Consider the following 23,230-nt stretch of genomic DNA (forward strand, 5'->3'; position numbering starts at 1 on the left):
CTTCGATGTTGTGGCTATTACGGAGACATGGGTAGAACAGGGACAGGATTGGCTGTTGCAGGTTCCAGGGGTTAAATGTTTTAGTAGGGTCAGATGTGGGGGTAAAAGAGGGGGAGGTGTGGCATTGCTTGTCAAAGATCGTATTACAGCGGTGGAAAGGACGATGGATGAAGACTCGCCATCTGAGGTAGTTTGGGCTGAGGTTAGGAATAGGAAAGGGGAGGTCACTCCGTTACTAGTTTTCTACAGGCCTCCTAATAGTCCTAGAAACGTAGAAGAAAGGATTGCGAGGATGATTCAAGAGAAGAGTGAAAGTAATAGGGTGGTTGTTATGGGGGACTTTAACTTTCCAGATATTGACTGGGAAAGCTATAGCTCTAGTTCGTTAGATGGGTCGGTGTTTGTCCAATGTGTGCAGGAGGGTTTCCTGACACAATATGTAGACAGGCCAACAAGAGGTGAGGCCATACTGGATTAGGTTCTGGGTAATGAACCAGGCCAGGTGTTAGAATTGGAGGTAGGTGAGCACTTTAGGGCCAGTGACCACAATTCGGTGACTTTTACTCTAGTGATGGAGAGGGATAAGTGTGCACTGCAGGGCAAGAGTTATAGCTGGGGGCAGGGAAATTATGATGCGGTGAGGCACGACTTAGGATGCGTGGCTTGGAAAAGTAGGCTTCAAGGGAAGGGCGCAATTGATATGTGGATCTTTTTCAAGGAGCAACTATGGAGTGTCCTTGATAAGTATGTACCTGTCAGGCAGGGAGGAAAGGGTCGTGTGAGGGAGCCGTGGTTTAATAAGGAATTGGAATCCCTTGTTAAATGGAAGAGGGCGGCCTATGTAAAGATGAGGCGTGAAGGTTCAATTGGGGCGATTGAGAGTTATAAGGTAGCCAGGAAGGATCTGAAGAGAGAGCTAAGAGCAGCAAGAAGGGGACATGAAAGGTCCTTAGTTGGTAAGATTAGGGAAAACCCTAAGGCTTTCTATAGGTATGTCAGGAATAAAAGAATGACTAGGGTAGGAATAGGTCCAGTAAAGGATAGTTGTAGGAAGTTGTGTGTGGAGGCTGAAGAGATTGGGGAGACACTGAATGAATACTTTTCGTCAGTATTCACTCAGGAACAGGACATTGTTGCCGATGTGAATACTGAGTCACAATTAATTAGAATGGACCGCTTTAGGTATGTAGGGAAGAGGTGTTGGAAATTCTGGAAAGGGTGAAAATAGATAAGTCCCCTGGGCTTGATGGCATTTATCCTAGGATTCTCTGGGAAGCAAGGGAGGAGATTGCAGAGCCATTAGCCTTGATTTTTATGTCCTCGTTGTCTTCAGGAATAGTGCCAGAAGACTGGAGGATAGCAAATGTGGTTCCCTTGTTCAAGAAGGGGAGTAGGGATAACCCTAGTAACTATAGGACGGTGAGTCTCACTTCTGTTCTGGGCAAAGTCTTAGAGAGAATTGTAGGGGATAGGATTTATGAACATCTGGATAGGAATAATGTGATCAAGGATAGTCAGCATGGTTTTGTGAAGGGCAGGTCGTGCCTCACAAACCTTATTGATTTCTTTGAGAAGGTGACTAAGGAGGTAGACGAGGGTAAATCAGTAGATGGGTGGTGTATGTGGATTTTAGTAAGGTGTTTGATAAGGTTCCCCATGGTAGGCTACTGCAAAAAATATGGAGGTATGGCATTGAGGGTGAGTTGGAGGTTTGGATTAGGAATTGGCTGGCTGGAAGAAGACAGAGGGTAGTAGTTGATGGTAAAGGTTCATCTTGGAGTGCAATTACTAGCGGTGTTTCGCAAGGATCTGTTTTGGGACCATTGCTGTTTGTCATTTTGATAAATGACCTGGAGGAGGGGCTAGAAGGTTGGGTGAGCAAGTTTGCAGATGATACGAAAGTCGGTGGATTTGTTGACAGTGAGGAAGGATGTGTCAGGTTACAGTGGGATATAGATAAGCTGCAGAGCTGGGCAGAAAGGTGGCAAATGGAGTTCAATGTAGGTAAGTGTGAGGTGATTCACTTTGGTAAGAGTAACAAAAAGATGGGGTACTGGGCTAATGGTCGGATACTTGGTAGTGTGGATGAGCAGAGGGATCTTGGTGTCTATGTACGCAGATCTCTGAAAGTTGCCACCCAGGTAAATAGTGCGGTGAAGGAGGCATATGGCGTACTGGCTTTTATTGGTAGAGGAATTGGGTTCCGGAGCCCTGAGGTCATGTTGCAGTTGTATAAGACTCTGGTGCGGCCGCATCTGGAATATTGTGTGCAGGTTTGGTAGCCATACTATAGGAAGGATGTGGAGGCACTGGAACCGGTGCAGAGGGGATTTACCAGGATGTTGCCTGGTATGGTTGGAAGATTGTATGAGGAAAGGCTGAGGCACTTGGGGCTGTTTTCATTGGAGAAAAGAAGGTTTAGGGGTGACTTGATAGAGGTGTACAAGATGATTAGGGGTTTAGATAGGGTTGACCATGAGAACCTTTTTCCACGTATGGAGAAAGCTATGACGAGGGGGCATAACTTTAAATTAAGGGGTGGTAGGTGTAGGACAGATGTTAGGGGTAGATTCTTTACTCAGCGAGTCGTGAGTTCATAGAATGCCCTGCCAGTAGCAGTGGTGGACTCTCCCTCTTAATGGGCGTTTAAACGGGCATTGGTTTGGAATATGGAGGATAGTGGGCTAGTGTAGGTTAGGTGGCTTTGGATTGGCGCAACATCGAGGGCAAAAGGGCCTGTACTGCGCTGTATTTTTTCTATGTTTCTTTCTATGTTTCTACTACGAGTAATTGGACATGTTAAGCGTTGGCCCTGAAAGTATTTATAAATTCTTTGGGGAATTCACTCAGAAGACAGTCAGAGCTGAGCATCATTCCGCTCTGAAGCGGCTTCACGACCTCCTGCACCTCCGACATTGTTAAAGGAGCATGAAGAAAAGACACCTGCTTGCAGGTTACACCTTAAAGATCCAGGCACACACAAAAAAAAAAGACTCCATCTTAGCCCACCCATCCTCAACTTTCAGATTGATACAATTCGGACTAAACTCTCAGAGACGCAGCATGGATCTTTTTAGAATTGCAGGTAAGAGTCCCAGTCCCTTACCTGATTGAGGAAATGGATTTGGGGGTGAAGGGGGCTCATTTTCCTGGCAAAATATGCTAGATACCTGCCCGACCTATCACCATGGTCAAACAACCTTGGCTTTGCAAAAGAGTTCCATCTTAGCTGTCTGTGTGACCGAAGTACTGTGACCCGCTGTAGCTTAGCCACTGATGGCCTATCAAAATATGCCTTCATGGCTGCCTTCAGTCATGCCTTGAACAAGCATTGCTGTTCTACCCTCTGTTGCTTCCGACTGGCAGAGTAAGAAATAATTATCCCCCTAGCAGTTTCCCAGAGAACAGACGGCTAACTGGCCATTTCCAAATTAATGGCGAAGAAAGCTTTAAATTCATTTAAGTCCTCAATGAACTTACTGTCCTTAGAATAAAAGGGATCCATTTGGCAGTGCCATGAACCTGTTATATTGCACTTTATCTTAACTACTAAGTATACTGCTGCATGATCAGAAATGGTAATATTCCCAATTGTGCAGGATGCCACTGAGTCCAAGAATGCCATGGGGGTTAAAAAGAGATCAATCCTAGTACGACACTGGTGCAGATTAGAGAAGAACATAAAGTCCCTACCTGAGGGGTGCAGCTGCCTCCAGACATCAACCAGCTCCAACATTCATCCACTAGTTGCTGAGATTGCAAAGAGAGCATTGGGAGACCTTTGGACATTCTGTCCACTGTGGGATCCAAAAAACATTTAAAATCTTGCCCTCCGATGATGATCCAAGATGACGACGATCAAATATGTCTGCCCTGCTGAGCTCTGCACCATAACCCAGACAAGTTGGTGCTTTTACCCTCCCTTTAATTAGTGATTTTGCAAAAATCAACAATTTGAGGTCCCCAGAATCTTTGTGCTTTAGTTCTGGCAACAGGGAAAATGACGAAGGGAAAAGGGCCACATGGATCACAACAAGTAGGGCATTCCCTTGTAGCAATGGATACACCTGTGGTCGCAGTGTCGACCTCCGCAGACATTCCTTTGGACCTACCTGCGCAGCAGAGCCTGGTCTTGGAGCTCGTGAAGCTCCGAGAGAAGATGGAATCAGCGATGGAGGAGACTCAGACCAGATTGGAACTGATCTCGACCATGTTGCAAAAGCATGAGATCCAACTTCTCTGGCAGCACGTGGAGGTGGTGGAGCAGCAGACCGCGGTTTCAGAGACGATGGCAGAAACCTTGACAGAATCCTCAGCAGGTTGGGTCCAGGCTTTAGTGGAGCAGTTCAATGATCTCAAAAATTGAGGTCACCGGAAGAACATCCGTCTTATGGGTCTGCCAGAACAGGAGGAAGGCGGCTAGCTTGTCAGCTTTCTGGAGCAATGGCTCCCGCAGTTCTTGAGGCTGGAAGCTGAGGCAAGCCAGGTGAGAGTTGAGAAGGCCCACTGGTTCGCAGAGTGCAGGCCTGGATCGGACCAGCATCGGACTGCAGCTGCCCAGTCCTAGTGCAACTCCAGCACTATAAAGATAAGCAAATGGTGTTGGAAGCTTCCAAAGCACCAGGGAAGGATCCACAGGCTCTGATATACAAGGGATCAAAAATTATGTTTTTCCAGGACTTTTCTGCGGCTGTGATCCGCAAGAGGAAGACCTTTGGTAAAGTAGAGACTGAGAGACTTGAATTTTCAGTATTCTGTGAGGTACCTGGCAGCGCTACATTTCAGCCTCGGAGGGTCTGCGTACAATTTTGATTCATCAGAAAAGGCAAAGTATTTCCTGGACACTTTAAAATAGACTGGCCGGTTTAAAGTAATATGAACAATAGTGTTTCTTTTGTTTTCTCAATTGTTTACCTGGTTTTATTCTTTTAATATATCGGGTTCCTTTTTTTCTGTTCTTTCCCACCTTCCATTGTCTTCATTTCCCACCCCCCCCTCCAAACCACACACTTTTCTCTCTCTCGGTTTGGAATGGGGGCGGGGGGGGGGGGGGGGGGGGGGGGGGGCGGTGCTTTTTTTTTAAACTCAGTAATGACTGCACTTGATGTACCGGTGGGATGGGTTGAATGCCCACTTCTAATTTTCTTGTTATAAGATACATGTACTCTTTACTTTGTTTTGCCTGGGTTTCAGACGCGGATTCAGCTCGGAGCAGCCATCGAGGTGTTAGTGGGTAGTGTGAGTGTCCCCTGGGGGCAAGGGGGAAAGTGTCCTCTTATTTGTTTTCTGTGTTGATTCATTGTAGGAGTAGTTTTTAGAAGTTTTGCTTCAGTAGTTTTTAGAACATAGAACAGTACAGCACAGAACAGGCCCTTCAGCCCACGATGTTGTGCCGACCACTGATCATCATGTATGCACCCACAAATTTCTGTGACCATATGCATGTCCAGTAGTCTCTTAAAATGTCCCCAATGACCTTGCTTCCACAACTATTGCTAGCAACGCATTCCATGCTCTCTCAACTCTCTGTGTAAAGAACCTGCCTTTAACATCCCCTCTATACATTCCTCCAACCAGCTTAAAACTATGACTCCTCGTGTTAGTCCTTTCTGCCCTGGGAAGTCATCTCTGGCTATCGACTCTATCTATGCCTCTCATTATCTTGTATACCTCAATTAGGTCCCCTCTCCTCCTCCTTTTCTCCAATGAAAAAAGTCCGAGCTCAGTCAACCTCTCTTCATAAGATAAGCCATCCATTCCAGGCAGCATCCTGGTAAACCTCCTCTGAACCCTCTCCAAAGCATCCATATCTTTCCTTATAATAGGGCGACCAGAACTGGACGCAGTATTCCAAGTGCGGTTGTCTCATGGACCCAGAGGTAGACAGGATGCCCAGGGGTCTTCCAGGCACCTCCTAACAGTCCAAACAACTGGTGGACGAGTGTGGGGAGTTGGGGCTGGTGGATGTGTGACCTTCTTCACCAACCCACAGAAATGCCACACTAGGATTGGCATGTTTTTTGCTCCACCTGCCTTTTTGGATTCTGTGCTGTCCTGTAGAATTGGGAACATAACCTCCCGATACACTGCCGCATGGGTAAGGCCAATGGGAATGGGACAGGCTTGTGGCATTGGCGCATGGATCCTTTTCTCCTGAAAGGCAGTAAATTTATTGAGTACTTTTGACAGGATTTTAAAATTTGAGATATTAATTCAGGTCCAGCTAGTAACCAGTCAGTGGTCTGGGAGACTGCCAAGGCCTGGGCAGGGGGTTTAATTATTTCTTACTCGGCAACCCGGAAGCAGCAGAGAGGATTGCAGCAACGTATCTTTGAGGTCTGGTTGAAGGCAGCCAAGGTGGCAAACTTTGATAGGCCATGTGTGACCAAGTTGCAGCGGATTACAGCCCTCAGGCTGTTCTGAACTCTGTGCTCACTCGGACAGCAAAGAGAGAGATCTCTTTTGCGAAACACAAGTTAATTGAGTAGGATGATAAGCTGCGCAGATACCAGGCTGACCTGGCCAGGAAGGAGAGTGCTTCCCCAATCTATTACATCGATCACAGGGGGGTGCTGGTATACTTTTTTGCAATTCCAAAGGAGATTAATGCAGCATTTAGGAAATTCTATTCAGAGTAGTACCAGTCAGAGGGCTGGGAGGACAGGTTGATGAAGATTGAGTTCTTTTTCAAGAACTTGGATCTCCCAGGTGTAAGTGTGGAGCAGGCATCCTTTTTGAATGCTCCTCTGACAATCCAAGAGATACAGGAAGCGCTGAGACAGCTCCAAAGTGGTAAAGCACTGGCCCAGATGGATTTCAAAAGTGAGTTTTATAAAGAGTTTATAAACATGTTGGCAAGGACAATGTTGGATATGTACAATTATTCATACAGTCAGGACTGCCTCCCATCCTCGCAGAGAATTTAATATCTCCCTTATTCTCAGGAGAGGGAAAGCCCCAGAGGACTGTGCTTCGTACAGGCCCAGATCACTGGCGCAAGGTTGGAGAAGATCTTGCCTTCTATTGCAAGGGACGACTAGACAGGTTTTAAGAGTTGCAGTTCCTCTAAGAACATTAGAAGAGTACTTGCCATGGTCCAGGTGTGCCAGCAGAGGTCAAACCTGGCTTGGTCGTCTCCCGAAATGCAGAGAAAGCATTTTACCGGGTGGAGTGGCCATAGATTTTTTTATGTCCTGAAACGGTTTGATTGGGGGGGGGGGGGGGGGTGGGAAGAGGAGAGAGAGCGGAAAAGAGGGCCTTTGCCAGGCGGGTGGTAGTATTATATAATGTTCCTAAGGCAGCGGTTCTCACTAATAGCATACGGTCTGATTAACTTTAGACTTGGTAGAAACAAGCCCCCGTTCACCGCTGCTGTTTACATGACAGAGGCTATCCAGTGGGAACAGAGGTCAAGGTAGATTCGGTGTCCCTCCTTTTGGGTCTGCCAAGTTTGCCATCTTTAGATGTGCATGGGAGAAACTGTTTAATATTCGTTCATATTGAGAGAGTAAGAAAACGGATTAGCTGGATATCAGAAAATCCCCCAGGACTTTCGGGATGGCGTAAATTAGTTACGGAATATATGCCCCGAGACTTCCTTACAAGTATGGTGCACCAGAAAACTGAACCTTTTTTTATAGGACGTGACGGCCCTTTTTGAATTATATGGACGCAGACTTGTCGGCTATATCGATTAGGGCTTTTGTCTAACTGCAAGGGCTGTGTCCGGCAGGCCGGGGCCCCTGAGAGGAAGAATCCCAAATAAATACAGGTATGCCAACTGACGCTGTTTGTTTGTGAAGTAGAGTAGCAGTTCATTAATTGTTATTATACTAAGATTTTGAATTTTATTTTTACAAAATGCAAAAATGTAATAATTTTTTCAATAAAAAAATCCCCCGACGATACTGTGCCACAATGTAAAGGTACTTAATTTGGAAAAATGCAACTACCAGAATTTAAGGGACTGTTCCGGGGGTCAATAGACATTCAAAATGCCATACTCTTCCCTATATATCAAGGTTTAAGGATTACGAATTGTGCATGCTCATCTTTGAAGTACTAGATCATATTAAATGGGAGATTCTTTGACCAGTATGACCAATCCCCTACTGCTAGTATTAAGAGACAACAAAAACACATCAAACCCAGTCTGCTGCAATTTCAAATGTTCTTGATCATCAAGGTACATCTACCGTAATAGGGCAATGTTCACCCTCTCCTTTTTAAGTCTAGAAAGTACCTCTTTCCTCGTAACTGGTGAATGGCTCCCCTTAAAAATAATCCAGGTACACCATTTAAGCGTGCCATTAGCCATAACCTTCTGCAACAATAATTGAACTCCCGAGAGGAGAAATTAGACTTAAACAAATCACTGAGCACCAACGAGACATAGAGCCTTAAAAACTACAACAAGTTTACAGAGAATTTAAGAGCTATATACACAAAACCCCCAAAAAACCAAACATCTACCGTGGGCGGCACGGTGGCACAGTGGTTAGCACTGCTGCCTCACAGCGCCAGAGACCCGGGTTCAATTCCCACCTCAGGCGACTGACTGTGTGGAGTTTGCACGTTCTCCCCGTGTCTGCGTGGGTTTTCTCCGGGTGCTCCGGTTTCCTCCCACATCACAAAGATGTGCCGGATTCAGGTGAATTGGCCATACTAAATTGCCCGTAGTGTTAGTTAAGGGGTAAATGTAGGGGTATGGGTGGGTTTCGCTTCGGCGGGTCGGTGTGGACTTGTTGGGCCGAAGGGCCTGTTTCCACACTGTAATCTAATCTAATCTAAAAAAAACACTCAACTAATAGAAATACTTAATCGCCCCACCATGCCCGGTTTGATATTTCAAAACTGTAAAGCCAATTACCCTTTAACCTCAAATTCTAGGGAATATAACCTTATTTGTTGATTGCATGCTATAATTTAACCCTTGAAGTTGAGGATTCAGTTTGTTTAATAAACATTGCATTCCCTCCAAGAATCCTTCCTATTGGATGGCATGGTGGCTCAATGGTGAGCACTGCTACTTCACAGCACCAGGGACATGGGTTCAATTCCAGCCTTGAGTGACCATCCATGTAGAGTTTGCATATTCTCAACACATCTGCATGGGTTTCTGCCAGATCCTCCAGTTACCTACCACAGGCCAGGCCGAGTGGATTGGGCATGCTACACTGCCCTGTGGTGAAAAGGGATGCGTAGGCTGGGTGTTTTAGAACATAAAACATTAGAAGAATACAGCGCAGTACAGGCCCTTCAGCCCTCGATGTTGCGCCGATCCAAGGCCACCTAACCTACACTAGCCCACTATCCTCCATATGCCTATCCAATGCCTGCTTAAATGCCCATAATGAGGGAGAGTCCACCACTGCTACTGGCAGGGCATTCCATGAACTCACGACTCGCTGAGTAAAGAACCTACCCCTAACATCTGTCCTATACCTACCCCCCCTTAATTTAAAGCTATGCCCCCTTGTAATAGCTGACTCCATACGTGGAAAAAGATTCTCACTGTCGACCCTATCTAAACCCCTAATCATCTTATACACCTCTATCAAGTCACCCCTAAACCTTCTTTCCTCCAATGAAAACAACCCCAAGTGCCTCAGCCTTTCCTCATACGATCTTTCTGCCATACCAGGCAACATCCTGGTAAATCTCCTCTGCACCCATTCCAGTGCCTCCACATCCTTCCTATAGTATGGCGACCAAAACTGCACACAATACTCCAGATGCGGCCGCACCAGAGTCTTATACAACTGCAACATGACCTCAGTACTCCGGAACTCAATTCCTCTACCAATAAAAGCCAGTACGCCATATGCCTTCTTCACCGCACTATTTACCTGGGTGGCAACTTTCAGAGATCTGTGTACATGGACACCAAGATCCCTCTGCTCATCCACACTACCAAGTATCCGATCGTTAGCCCAGTACCCCATCTTTTTATTACTCTTACCAAAGTGAATCACCTCACACTTACCTACATTGAACTCCATTTGCCACCTTTCTGCCCAGCTCTGCAGCTTATCTATATCCCGCTGTAACCTGCCACATCCTTCCTCACTGTCTACAACTCCTCCGACTTTTGTATCATCCGCAAACTTGCTCACCCAACCTTCTAGCCCCTCCTTCAGGTCATTTATAAAAATGACAAACAGCAATGGTCCCAAAACAGATCCTTGCGGAACACCGCTAGTGACGGCACTCCAAGATGAACCTTTGCCATCAACTACTACCCTCTGTCTTCTTCCAGCCAGCCAACTCCTAATCCAAACCTCCAACTCACCCTCAATGCCATACCTCCGTATTTTTTGGAGTAGTCTACCATGGGGAACCTTATCAAGCACCTTACTAAAATCCATATACACCACATCTACTGCTTTCCCTCGTCCACCTCCTTAGTCACCTTCTCAAAGAATTCAACAAGGTTTGTGAGGCACGACCTGCCCTTCACAAAACCATGCTGACTATCCTTGATCACATTATTCCTATCCAGATGTTCATAAATCCTATCCCTTACAATTCTCTCTAAGATTTTGCCCACAACAGAAGTGAGACTCACCGGCCTATAGTTACCAGGGTTATCCCTATTCCCCTTCTTGAACCACATTTGCTAGCCTCCAATCTTCTGGCACTACTCCTGTAGACAACAAGTACATAAAAATCAAGGCTAATGGCTCTGCAATCTCCTCCCTTGCTTCCCAGAGAATCCTCGGATAAATGCCATCAGGCCCAGTGGACTTATCTATTTTCATCCTTTCCAGAATTTTCAACACCTCTTCCCTACATACCTCAAAGCCATCCATTCTACTTAATTGTGACTCAGTACTCACATTGACAACAATGTCCTGTTCCTGATTGAATACTGACGAAAAGTATTCATTCAGTGTCTCCCCAATCTCTTCAGCCTCCACACGCAACTTCCCACTACTATCCTTGACTGGACCTATTCCTACCCTAGTCATTCTTTTATTCCTGACATACTTATAGAAAGCCTTAGGGTTTTCCCTAATCCTACCAACTAAGGACCTTTCATGTCCCCTCCTTGCTGCTCTTAGCTCTCTCTTCAAGTCCTTCCTGGCTACCTTATAGCGTAAATGTAAGATTGTGGGAATAGGCTAGGTGCTCTTTGGAGTGTGATTGCCAACTCAAATGGGCCAAAATGGTCTCTGTGATGACTACAGGGCGCAGAATTCCATAGCATTCTAGATGTAGTCTGAATAGGACTATACAGAGAAAACAACTTTTAATCCATTATATTCACTTGCTCAACACAAAAGTTAGTATTCTATTAAAAAAATACACATAGGTGCAACAAATAAAATGCCTAGTTATCAGTATAACCAGTACATTATAGTTCTTGGAACCTGCACTGTTCCTAGCTTTCCACTATTCAGAAAGTAGCCATTTTATCAATTTTAATGCCAAAAGTATTTGCATGGGTAGAATTGATTTGCCACAGTTTTGCACACAAAGTATTTCCAAACATGATTGCATTAGCATGAAACCTTTTTGGGACTGCCTGCTCATGCAATATTGAGTCCCACTTCCTGAGCTTAAAAGGGTCAGTGTCTTCTCTATATTTTGTGTCACTCCATTTAATCTTCAAATTCTTCATTTGGGGAAAATATCTTTGCATCATTATACTATCATGGCATCAGTACATGATTTGATATCATCATTTGTTCTTTCATGTATATAACCTTAAATCCCACCAAATGGGTTTCAGGCCCATCTGAGAGCGGTGAATTTTTGTAGTTTTATATTTAATAGAAAAGCATAATGGAACACTTACTGATTACCAAAAAACCTGAAATGTGGGTTCAGCTGTAGTGTATTACTTGGCAAAAGTTGGGATATCGACTTAAATGAGAAAATAATTGCACTTACTGTGCTCATTGCGTTCTCAAATTATTTGAAATTAAGACAAGAGTTGAGAAGATTCAAAAGATTTTCATCAGTACTTTCAAGGAATGTCTTCTGAATCAACGCTTAACTTCTGACTGGCCACATGTCTTCTGTCTGTAGATTTTGTAGATCTGGCTCCCTTAATTTATAGTTAGTATTAAAATGTCCTTTATGTTGTCAAATGAAATTCAGAATCTTTGTGAAAGCAGATGATGCTTCAGAAGAGAGAATCTACCAGTTCGCATTCCAACCGGACATGACATGGAGATATGCTGTAACAAAAAGGAAAATAAAATATGCATTTATACAGTGCTTTTCACATCATCTTTGGACTTCTTGAAGTGCTTTGATCTAATAAAGTATTTAAATATCAGTCTTAGTTACTGCATCGAAACTCCAGTAACCAATTCACATATAAAAGGTGTTCCGTAGATCACAATGGGATAAATTCCCAGTGAATTTGATTTAGTGATATTGGTTGAGAGTAAAGTATTGGCCAAGGCATGAGATACACTCCCTTGTGTATCTTTGAACTCATGGTGGTAACTTTATGTTTACCTGATAAGGTAGGTAAGGGTTCTGTTGAAGGTTTTATCTCAAAGACAGCACTCAACTCATGGTAACTTACAATATGCACTCAATCTCTGAGTGGGATTTGAATCCAAAATCTTCTGATTTAAGAGACTGACAGAACTAATACACCATAATACAGATTAGATGCTGCCTCACACAGCACAGTCCCTGACAAATGAAAGTATGAAAAATTCACTTTTGTTGCTGTATGTGCAGTGCACTGACATAACATTTCTAAACTTCCCAGCCAGTTGGGTGTTGGCATGAGTTCAGGATCTAATCAGTTGATGCATAAAGACAGACAGATTGTCAAATGTATTTAAAACATGAAATCAGGGAGCAGGATGATATGTTGAAGAATGATAATTCTTTGCATGACCATAAACCAATCGAGATCTGGGTTGGCTAAGGAACACTGAACAATGAAAAATACACTCCTGACGAAATGGACTTTACATTGCATTTCACCCATCTCCCCACACAGTTCTTAAATGTAATAATTCCATTGACAGTTCTCAATGCTTTGTTCAGCACAACAGCACAGCTCTGTGTACTAAAATGAACCTGATTGAAGATCTACATCTTCAGAGTTAGGACAAGTCACAGTCCCTCAAACTTGTTTCATCATTTAATTTGTTCAAGCGGATCTTTATCTCACCTCTACTGATCCACCTTTAGTCCTTACCCAGAGCTTCCTCACACTTTGTAAAGTCAACCAAACATTTTTTCAACAGGTGCTTCACAAACATGCTTCAAGGTGCTGTATAATTCTCTCAAAGCTACCTCACTTCGCTTCTAAAAATAGCCAAGAAACACATGCCTGTATTTGCAATGATTGCCAGTAAGATGCTCTTTTAAAATTGAAATTATGCAACAGTACATTTTCACAATCAGAAAAGGCTGAAAAATAACAACAAATTCATTTAATTCATCCATGTAAATAAAATGGAATAATATAGAAGTGTCTTTCATTGATATCCTAAAGCAACCTACAATTCAAGCACTTGTGAAAGTCTAATTGTGTATAATAAAGTTCCACAATGAAAGATAAAGGACCAGATGCTGATTGAGGTATCATTAAATCAAAAAGTCTATACAACATAACAAAAAAAAACATTTGGTTCATGATGTCCCAGAGGTTGTGCAGAGAGAACCCCTGTCAGCCCTATTCCACCCCTCCATCTCCACAATGCTTGTTTCCTTCAAGTGCCCATCCATTTTTTCTTTTACTTTCTGCTTCCATCATCCTTATTGGCAGCAAGGTCCATAGTATTACTAGGTTATTATTATGCAAGAGAAAAGATCCTTACTTCGACCCTGTATTTCCTTTGTAATATCCTAAATCTATGATTCCTCTCCCCAGCCCCATCAGCTACCAGGAAGATTTACTAATCTCTCTCATCTCAAGCCACCAATTTTGTACATCTTCAACTTCTCTTGCTCAAAAGATAACCTCACCTTCTCCAATGCAAACTTCCTGTACTCCTGTAAATTCTTGCATTCATAGAACCATTACAACCTTTCTGCACACTCATCCCGAGGTGTGATGACTTGAACAAAAGGCACTATTTGTGGCTTCAGCAGCTTCACAAAAGGTTCAACGTAGCTTCCTATTTTTGAACTAATACCTCTAATTATAAAAGGCTAAGAACCCAAATGGTTTTTTTGGGCAAATCATAGTACCTGTTCTTCCTCAAATAATGCCATGGGATTCTTTTGTCTGCTGTGAGCAGACAATTGAAATTTCTCAAAGTCTAATCGCACACGAGTAAGTTGGTGCCGTTGAGACGTTGTTGCAAGGTCAGGGACTTGAAAATGAGATTTCACAATGCCCTGCCAAATTGAATAGTTAGACTCCTTGGTGTGTCCACCTGCAGACAGTGTGGAGACTTTCAGAAGAGAAGCTGATTTCACAAGGCTCAAGCCGAAGAGAGCAAGTATTCTGCGGAAGTGAAAGAATGTGTGGCAGAGTAGGTTGGGTTGGGCAGGAGGTAAATTCTGGTCACAATGATGGTCAGATGAGTACTTAATACATGGAGTCAGCTCCTTGCCTCCTTCAAGCTGCCAGATTTCCTGAGGGCTGTGATGAAATATTAATGATTGTTACAATAATTAAGGCTGTGTGTCTTCATTTTAATATTCAAATTAACAACCTACTTCTTGCCAACAGATTGATTACCCAATACTGCTAAAACCAGAATAGACAGCTTTGGAGGTGGTTTTGGTTTACGTTTGAGATCTTGTAAACGTATTGACATGTAACAGAATTCCAATACACAGTTTGGGGAAATTAAGAATCAGCCCCTAGTGTTGAATTATGAATAGCTACAGTGGAAGTCAGGCTCAGCTCCTTCTCCCCACAGTCTCCATCTTAGAGAAATTCAAGTAGAAAGTACCTGATAAAGCCACCTAGAAATGAGCTGGCATGTGAGCTGCACTTAAAACCTGCTTGTAACAGGTGACTACTTCTCAGCCACTGAAGACCATGGACTCAGAATATAAGAAAATGGGCTCCAAAAAGGAATTAAATATTTGGAGATTTGCAGGGATAATATATACTGATACAATGGAATACCTTGGCTTTAGTACTTTAAACAGTGGATCACGACTTCACCTTCACCCATTTTTAAGGCCAATCATTATGTCATAATGTGTCTCTTGGGTCACCTTTGTTGCCCAGTCATCCCTATAACCTAATGAATCTTACCAGTTCAAAGTTTGGGAGAAGATTTGTAGCTCGGGTGCTCGTTGTTGTGGTTCTGTTCGCCGAGCTGGAAGTTTTTGTTGCAAACGTTTCGTCCCCTGTCTAGGGGACATCCTCAGTGCTTGGGAGCCTCCTGTGAAGCGCTTCTGTGATGTTTCCTCCGGCATTTATAGTGGTCTGTCCCTGCCGTTTCTGGTTGTCAGTTTCAGCTGTCCGCTGTAGTGGCCGGTATATTGGGTCCAGGTCGGTGGGACCCAATATACCGGCCACTACAGCGGACAGCTGAAACTGACAACCGGAAGCAGCAGGGACAGGCCACTATAAATGCCGGATGAAACATCACAGAAGCGCTTCACAGGAGGCTCCCAAGCACTGAGGATGTCCCCTAGACAGGGGACGAAACGTTTGCAACAAATCTTCCACCCTGGCCACATCCTTGTTAATCTTTTCTGAACCCTTTCAAGTTTCACAACATCATTCTGATAGGAAGGAGACCAGAATTGCACACAATATTCCAACAGTGGCCTAACCAATGTCCTGTACAGCCGCAACATGACCTCCCAACTCCTGTACTCAATACTCTGACCAATAAAGGAAAGCATACCAAAAGCCTTCTTCACTATCTTATCTACCTGTGACTCCACTTTCAAGGAGATATGAACCTGCACTCCAAGGTCTCTTTGTTCAGCAACACTCCCTTGGATCTTACCATTAAGTGTATAAGTCCTGCTAAGATTTGCTTTCCCAAAATGCAGCACCTCGCATTTATCTGAATTAAACTCCATCTGCCACTTCTCAGCCCATTGGCCCATCTGGTCCAGATCCTGTTGTAATCTGAGGTAACCCTCTTTGCTGTCCACTACACCTCCAATTTTGGTGTCATCTGCAAACATACTAACTGTACCTCTTATGCTCACATCCAAATCATTTATGTAAATGACAAAAAGTAGAGGGCCCAGCACTGATCCTTGTGGCACTCCACTGGTCACAGGCCTCCAGTCTGAAAAACAACCCTCCACTACCACCCTCGATCTTCTACCTTTGAGCCAGTTCTGTATCCAAGTGGCTAGTTCTCCCTGTATTCTGTGAGATCTAACCTTATTAATCAGTCTCCCATGGGGATCCTGGTCGAACACCTTACTGAAATCCATATAGATCACATCTATTGCTCTGCCCTCTTTGTTACTTCCTCAAAAAACACGATCAGTGAGACATGATTTCCCACTCACAAAGCCATGTTGACTATCCCCAATCAGTCCTTGCCTTTCCAAATACATACACATCCTGTCCCGCAGGATTCCCTTCAACAACTTGCCCACCACCGACGTCAGGCTCACCGGTCTATAGTTCCCTGGCTTGTCTTTACCACCCTTCTTAAACAGTGGCACCATGTTAGCCAACCTCCAGTTTTCTGGCACCTCAGCTGTGACTATCGATGATACAAATATCTCAGCAAGAGGCCCAGCAATCACTTCTCTAGTTTCCAAGAGTTCTCGGGTACACTGATCAGGTCCTGGGGATTTATCCACCTTTACCCATTTCAAGACATCCTGCACTACCTCCTCTGTAATCTGGACATTTTGTAAGGGGTCACCACCTCTTTCCCTACAGTCTATATCTTGCATGTCCTTTTCCACAGTAAATACTGATGTAAAATACGAGTTTAGTATCTCCCCCATTTTCTACGACTCCACACAAAGGCCGCCTTGCTGATCTTTTGAGAGGCCCTGTTCTCTCCCAAATTATTCTTTTGTCCTTAATGTATTTGTAAAAACCCTTTGGATTCTCCTTAATTCTATTTGCCAAAGCTATGTTCCCTTTTTGTCCTCCTGATTTCCCTCAAGTATACTCCCACTTCCTTTATACTCTAAGGATTCACTTGATCTATCCTGTCTATACCTTACATATGCTTCCTGTTTTTTCTTAACCAAACCCTCAATTTCTTTCATCACCAAGCATTCCCTTTACCCTGGACAGGAATATACTTTCTCTGGATTCTCGTTAACTCATTCCTGAAGGCTTCCCATTTTCCAGCCGTCCCTTTACCTGCGAACATCTGCCCCCAATCAGCTTTTGAAATTTCTTGCCTAATACCGTCAAAATTGGCCTTTCTCTAATTTATAACTTCAACTTTTAGATCTGGTCTATCTTTTTCCATCACTATTTTAAGTCTAATAGAATTATGGTCACTGGCCCCAAAGTGCTCCCCCACCTGCACTGCCTTATTTCCCAAGAGGAGGTCAAGTTTTACACCTTCACTAGTAGGTACATCCACATATTGAATCAGAAAGTGATCTTGTACGCACTTAAATTCCTCTCCATCTAAACCCTTAACACTCTGGCAATCTCAGTCTATGTTTGGAAAGTTAAAACCCCCTACCATAACCACTCTATTATTCTTACAGATAGCTGAGATCTCCTTACAAGTTTGTTTCTCAATTTCCCTCTGACTATTGGGAGGTCTATAATACAATCCCAATAAGGTGATCATCCCTTTCTTATTTCTCAGTTCCACCCAAATAACTTGCCCAGATGCATTTCCGGGAATATCCTCCCTCAGTACAGCTTTAATGCAATCCCTCATCAAAAATGCCACTCCCCCTCCTCTCTTGCCTCCCGTTCTATCCTTCCTGTCGCATTTGCGTTCTGGAACATTAAGCTGCAAGTCCTGCCCATCCCTGAGCCATGTTTCTGTAATTGCTATGATATCCCAATCCCATGTTCCTAACCATGCCCTGAGTTCATCTGCCTTCCCTGTTAGGCCCCTTGCATTGAAATAAATGCAGTTTAATTTATTAGTCCTACCTTGTCCCTGCCTGCCCCGACTGTTTGACTCACTTCTGTTCTTAGCTGTACCCGTCTCAGATCGATCTCTTTCCTCACTATCTCCCTGGGTCCCATCCCCCCACCTTACTAGTTTAAATCCTCCCGAGCAGCTCCAGCAAATTTCCCTGCCAGTATATTCGTCTCCTTCCAATTTAGGTGCAATCCATCACTTCTACCCCAAAATAGATTCCAATCATCCAAAAATGTGAATCCTTCTCCCATACACCAGCTCCTCAGCCATGCATTCATCTGCTCTATCCTCCTATTCCTGCCCTCACTCGCTCGTAGCACCGGAAGTAATCCAGATATTACTACCCTCAAGGACCTCCTTTTTAAATTTCTGCCTAACTCTCTGTAATCTCCCTTCACACTCAACCTTTTCCCTTTCAATGTCGTTGGTTTCAATGTGGACAATGACCTCCTGCTGGCCCCTCTCCCCAATGAGAACATTCTGCACCCTCTCTGAGACATCCTTGATCCTGGCACCAGGGAAACAACACATCATTCTGCTTTTTAGCTGCTGGCCACAGAAACATCTGTCTGTACCTTGGACTAGAGAATCCCCTAACACAATTGATCTCTTGGAACCAGACGTACCCCTCGTTGCATTAGAGCCAGTCTCAATACCAGAAACTTGGCTGTTCGTGCTACGTCCCCCTGAGAATCCATCACCCCCTACATTTTCCAAAACAGCATACCTGTTTGAAATGGGTATAGCCACAAAACACTCCTGCACTAGCTGCCTGCCTCTCTTACACAGATGGGTTAACTCCAGGAAAGGTGAGTGAGAGTGTATCTGAGACTTTCCCCCAGTCCTATAACTGCCATCCATCACACTGTTGTTACAAATTCCTTATCGGAAAGACAGTTAGAAGCAACCCATCCATTCGATCTGATAAGATTCGCAACCAACAGCATTTATGATTTGGAGATGTTGGTGTTGGACTGGGGTGTACAAAGTTAAAAATCACACAACACTAAGTTATCGTCCAACAGGTTAATTGGAAACACACGAGCTTTCGGAGCGACGCTCCTTCATGAGGTGGTAGTGGAGGGCTCAATCATAACAGAATTTTTAGCAAAAATTTACAGTGTGACGTAACTGAAATTATACATTGAAAAATTGATTGTCTGTTAAGCATTTCATCTGTTAGAATACAGTGATAGTTTCACTTCTTTCATGTGTAAATCACAAAACCGTTTTTTTATAATTAAAAAGTTGCAATCTCGGGTTAGCTTCTGGATTAGTGGTGCTGGAAGAGCACAGCAGTTCAGGTAGCATCCAAGGAGCAGTAAAATTGACATTTCAGGCAAAAGCCCTTCATCAGGAATACAGGCAGGCGAGATAAGAGGAGGGTGGGGGTGGGGAGAAAGTAGCATAGAGTACAATAGGGGATGAAGGTGATAGGTTGGGGTGGGGAAGAGGGTGGAGTAGATAGGTGGAAAAGAAGATAGGCAGGTAGGACAAGTCAAGGGGACAGTGCTGAGCTGGAAGTTTGGAACTGGGGTGAGATGGGGGAAGGGGAAATGAGGAAACTGTTGAAGTCTACATTGATGCCCTGGGGTTGAAGTGTTCCGAGGCAGAAGATGAGGTGTTCTCCCTCCAGGCATCTGGTGGTGGGGGAGCGATGGTGAAGGAGGCCCAGGACCTCCATGTCCTCGGCAGAGTGGGAGGGGAAGTTGAAATATTGGGCCACAGGGCGGTGTGGTTGATTGGTGCAGGAGATGTTCCCTAAAGCACTCTGCTGGAGGCGTCCAGTTTCCCCAATGTAGAGGAGACTGCACATTCCACCCTGACCCTAAATTTACCTGACCATCTCTGACACCTCCCACCCCTTCCTGGACCTCTCCATCTCCATTAATGATGACTGACTTGACACCGACATTTTTCACAAACCCACCGACTCCCACAGCTACCTGGATTACACCTCTTCCCACCCTACCTCTTGCAACAATGCCATCCCGTATTCCCAATTCCTCTGCCGTATCTGCTCCCAGGAGAACCAGTTCCACCACAGAACACACCAGATGGCCTCCTTCTTTAGAGACCGCAATTTCCCTTCCCACGTGGTTAAAGATGCCCTCCAACGCATCTCGTCCACATCCCGCACCTCCGCCCTCAGACCCCACCCCACCAACCGTAACAAGGACAGAACGCCCCTGGTGCTCACCTTCCACCCTACCAACCTTCGCATAAACCAAATCATCCGCCGACATTTCCGTCACCTCCAAACAGACCCCACCACCAGGGATATATTTCCCTCCTCACCCCTTTCCGCCTTCCGCAAAGACCGTTCCCTCCATGACTACCTGGTCAGGTCCACGCCCCACTACAACCCACCCTCCCATCCTGGCACTTCCCCTGCCACCGCAGGAATTGCAAAACATATGCCCACACCTCCTCCCTCATCTCCATCCAAGGCCCCAAAGGAGCCTTCCACATCCAAAGTTTTACCTGCACATCCACCAATATCATTTATTGTATCCGTTGCTCCCGATGCGGTCTCCTCTACATTGGGGAGACTGGACGCCTCCTAGCAGAGCGCTTTAGGGAAAATCTCTGGGACATCCACACCAATCAACCACACCGCCGTGGCCCAACATTTCAACTCCCCCTCCCACTCTGCCAAGGACATGGGAGGTCCTGGGCCTCCTTCACTGCCGCTCCCTCACCACCAGACGCCTGGAGGAAGAACGCCTCATCTTCCCCCTCGGAACACTTCAACCCCAGGGCAATGTGGACTTCAACAGTTTCCTCATTTCCCCTTCCCCCACCTCACCCCAGTTCAAAAACTTCCAGCTCAGCACTGTCCCCATGACTTGTCCGACCTGCCTATCATCTTTTCCACCTATCCACTCCATCCTTTTCCACCCCCCCCACCGCCAACCCTACATCCCCTCCCCCACTCACCTATTGTACTCTATGCTACTTTCTCCCCACCCCCACCCTCCTGTAGCTTATCTCTCCACCCTTCAGGCTCTCTGCCTGTATTCCTGATGAAGGGCTTTTGCCTGAAACGTCGATTTTACTGCTCCCCGGATGCTGCCGGAACTGCTGTGCTCTTCCAGCACCACTAATCCAGAATCTGGTTTCCAGCATCTGCAGTCATTGTTTTTACCTTCTCTAGCTAACAATGGTGATAGCTAGACAATATGTTGAAGGTGTTGGTGCCCTGTGTTCTCTAGGAGAAACTGAGAACTGCAGATGCTGGAGACCAGAGTTGAAAAATGTGGTGCTGGAAAAACACAGCAGGCCAGACAGCATCCGAGGAGCAGGAGAATTGACATTTCAGGCATAAGCCCTTCTTCCGGACTGAGGCTGGTGTGCCAAGCGGGCTGAGATAAAAAGGTAGTGGGGAGGGGAGCTGGGAATATGATAGGTGGAAGGAGGTGAGGGTGAGGGTGACAGGCTGGAGAGAGGGTGGGGGCGGAGAGGTCGGGAAGAAGATTGCAGGTTAAGAGGGCGGTGCTGAATCTGAGATAAGGTGGGGGAGGGGAAATGAGGAAGCTGGAGAAATCTACATTCATCTCGTGTGGTTGGAGGGTTCCTAGGCGGAAGATGAGGCGCTCTTCCTCTAGGCGTTGTGTGGTCAGGGTCTGGCGATGGAGGCAGCCAAGGACCTGCAAAGATTCATGTTCTCTGTCTATGACATGATGTTTAGATAACGGAGTTTTACATAAATTCGTGTAGTTTTTGAGCAAAGTATAACCCTGCAAGTACAAATTCACCACATAATGTGTGCGCGCGCACGCGTGTGCGTGTCTAAAGTCTGTGAGGGGGTGCATGTGCACACGCGCGTGTGTATAGTGCAGTGGTGATCACCTGTAATGTGACATGAACCCAAGGTCCCGGTTGAGGCCCTCCCTATGGGTACCGAACTTAGCCTCTGCTCGGCCACTTTTCTCTGCTGCCTGTCCCAAAGTCCACCTTGGAGAATGGTCACCTGAAGGTCCGAGGCTGAATGTCCTGGACCACTGAAGTGTTCCCCAACTGGGAGGGAACCCTCCTGTCTGTTGATTGTTGTGCGGTGCCCATTCATCCGTTGTCGTAGCCTTTGCTCGGTTTCCCCAATGTACCTTGCCTCCAGGCATCCTTGCCTGCAACGTATAAGATAAACAACGCTGGCTGAGTCACATGAGTACCTGTCATGTAAAAGGTGAGAGGTGTCCCCACGCGTAATGGTGGTATCTATGTCCACAATCTGACAGCGTCCACCGTGACAGGGTTGTATGGAGTTGTCCTGAGAGCCAGGCAGCTTGCTACGAACAACAATCTGTTTGAGGTTTGGCGGTTGTTTAAAGGCGGGCAGTGGAGGTGTGGGGAAGGTCTTGGTGAGGTGCTCATCCTCCTTGCTAATGTGTTGCAGGTCACGAAGAACATGGCGTAATTTTTCAGCTCCTGGGAAGTACTGAACAACGAAGGGTATTCTGTCAGTTGCAGCACATGTCTGTCTCCTGAGGTAGTCATTACGGTTCCTTGCTGTGGCACGTCGGAACTGGCGGTCGATGAGTTGAGTATCGTACCCTGTTCTTGAGGGCATCCGAGTACTTCCAGGTGTCCGTCAAGTTCTTCCTCAATCAGAGCAGATTCGGTGTACGCGTTGGGCTTGTCCATAGAGGATGGCTGTTTTAATATGTTTTGGGTGGAAGCTGGAGAAGAGGAGTAGCATTGTGAGGTTGTCTGTGGGTTTGCGGTAGAGTGTGGTGCTGAGGTGTCCATCCTTGATGGAGACGCACGTGTCCAAAAATGAGACAGACAGTCGAGAGTAGTCCATGGTGAGTCAGATGATGGAATGAAACTTGTTGATGTCACTGTGTAGTTTTATCAGTGACTCCTCGCCATGGGTCCACAGGAAGAAAATGTCATCAATGTTCCTGGTGTATAATGTTGGTTGGAGATCCTGCATCGAGAAAAGTCTTGTTCGAACCTGTGTGAAAATGTTGGCATATTGGAGTGCAAATTTGGTCCCCATGGCTCATCCGTGTGTCTGGATGAAGAACTGGTTGTTAAAAGCCCAAGACGTTGTGCTCAAGGATAAAGCGGATGAGTTGTAGGACAGTGTTGAGATTGGCAGTTGTTGGTGTCGAGTACTGAGGCTGGTGCCGCGATGCTGTCATTGTGGGGGATGCTGGTGTAGAGTCCATTGTGACGAGGAATGTTCCCGGTTCGACTGGTCCGTGGGTGCTGAGTTTCTGTAAGAAATCCATAGTGTC

General features: G+C 45.4%; 1 protein-coding gene across 1 annotated transcript in view; it reads right to left on the reverse strand.

Moving 5' to 3' along the window:
• Window positions 1-23,230, reverse strand: part of rnf4 (ring finger protein 4) — a 66,652-nt gene that overhangs the window by 31,548 nt on the left and 11,874 nt on the right. Inside the window, exon 2 of the mRNA XM_043704051.2 lies at window positions 11,896-12,185. Coding sequence (XP_043559986.1) covers window positions 11,896-11,904 — 9 coding nt within the window. The 5' untranslated portion in view covers window positions 11,905-12,185. The remainder of the gene's footprint in view (window positions 1-11,895; window positions 12,186-23,230) is intronic.

Source organism: Chiloscyllium plagiosum, unplaced genomic scaffold (assembly GCF_037043375.1).
Source record: "Chiloscyllium plagiosum isolate Xiang-an unplaced genomic scaffold, Cpla_swu_hap1 HiC_scaffold_2, whole genome shotgun sequence".
Classification (NCBI taxonomy): Eukaryota; Metazoa; Chordata; class Chondrichthyes; order Orectolobiformes; family Hemiscylliidae; genus Chiloscyllium; species Chiloscyllium plagiosum.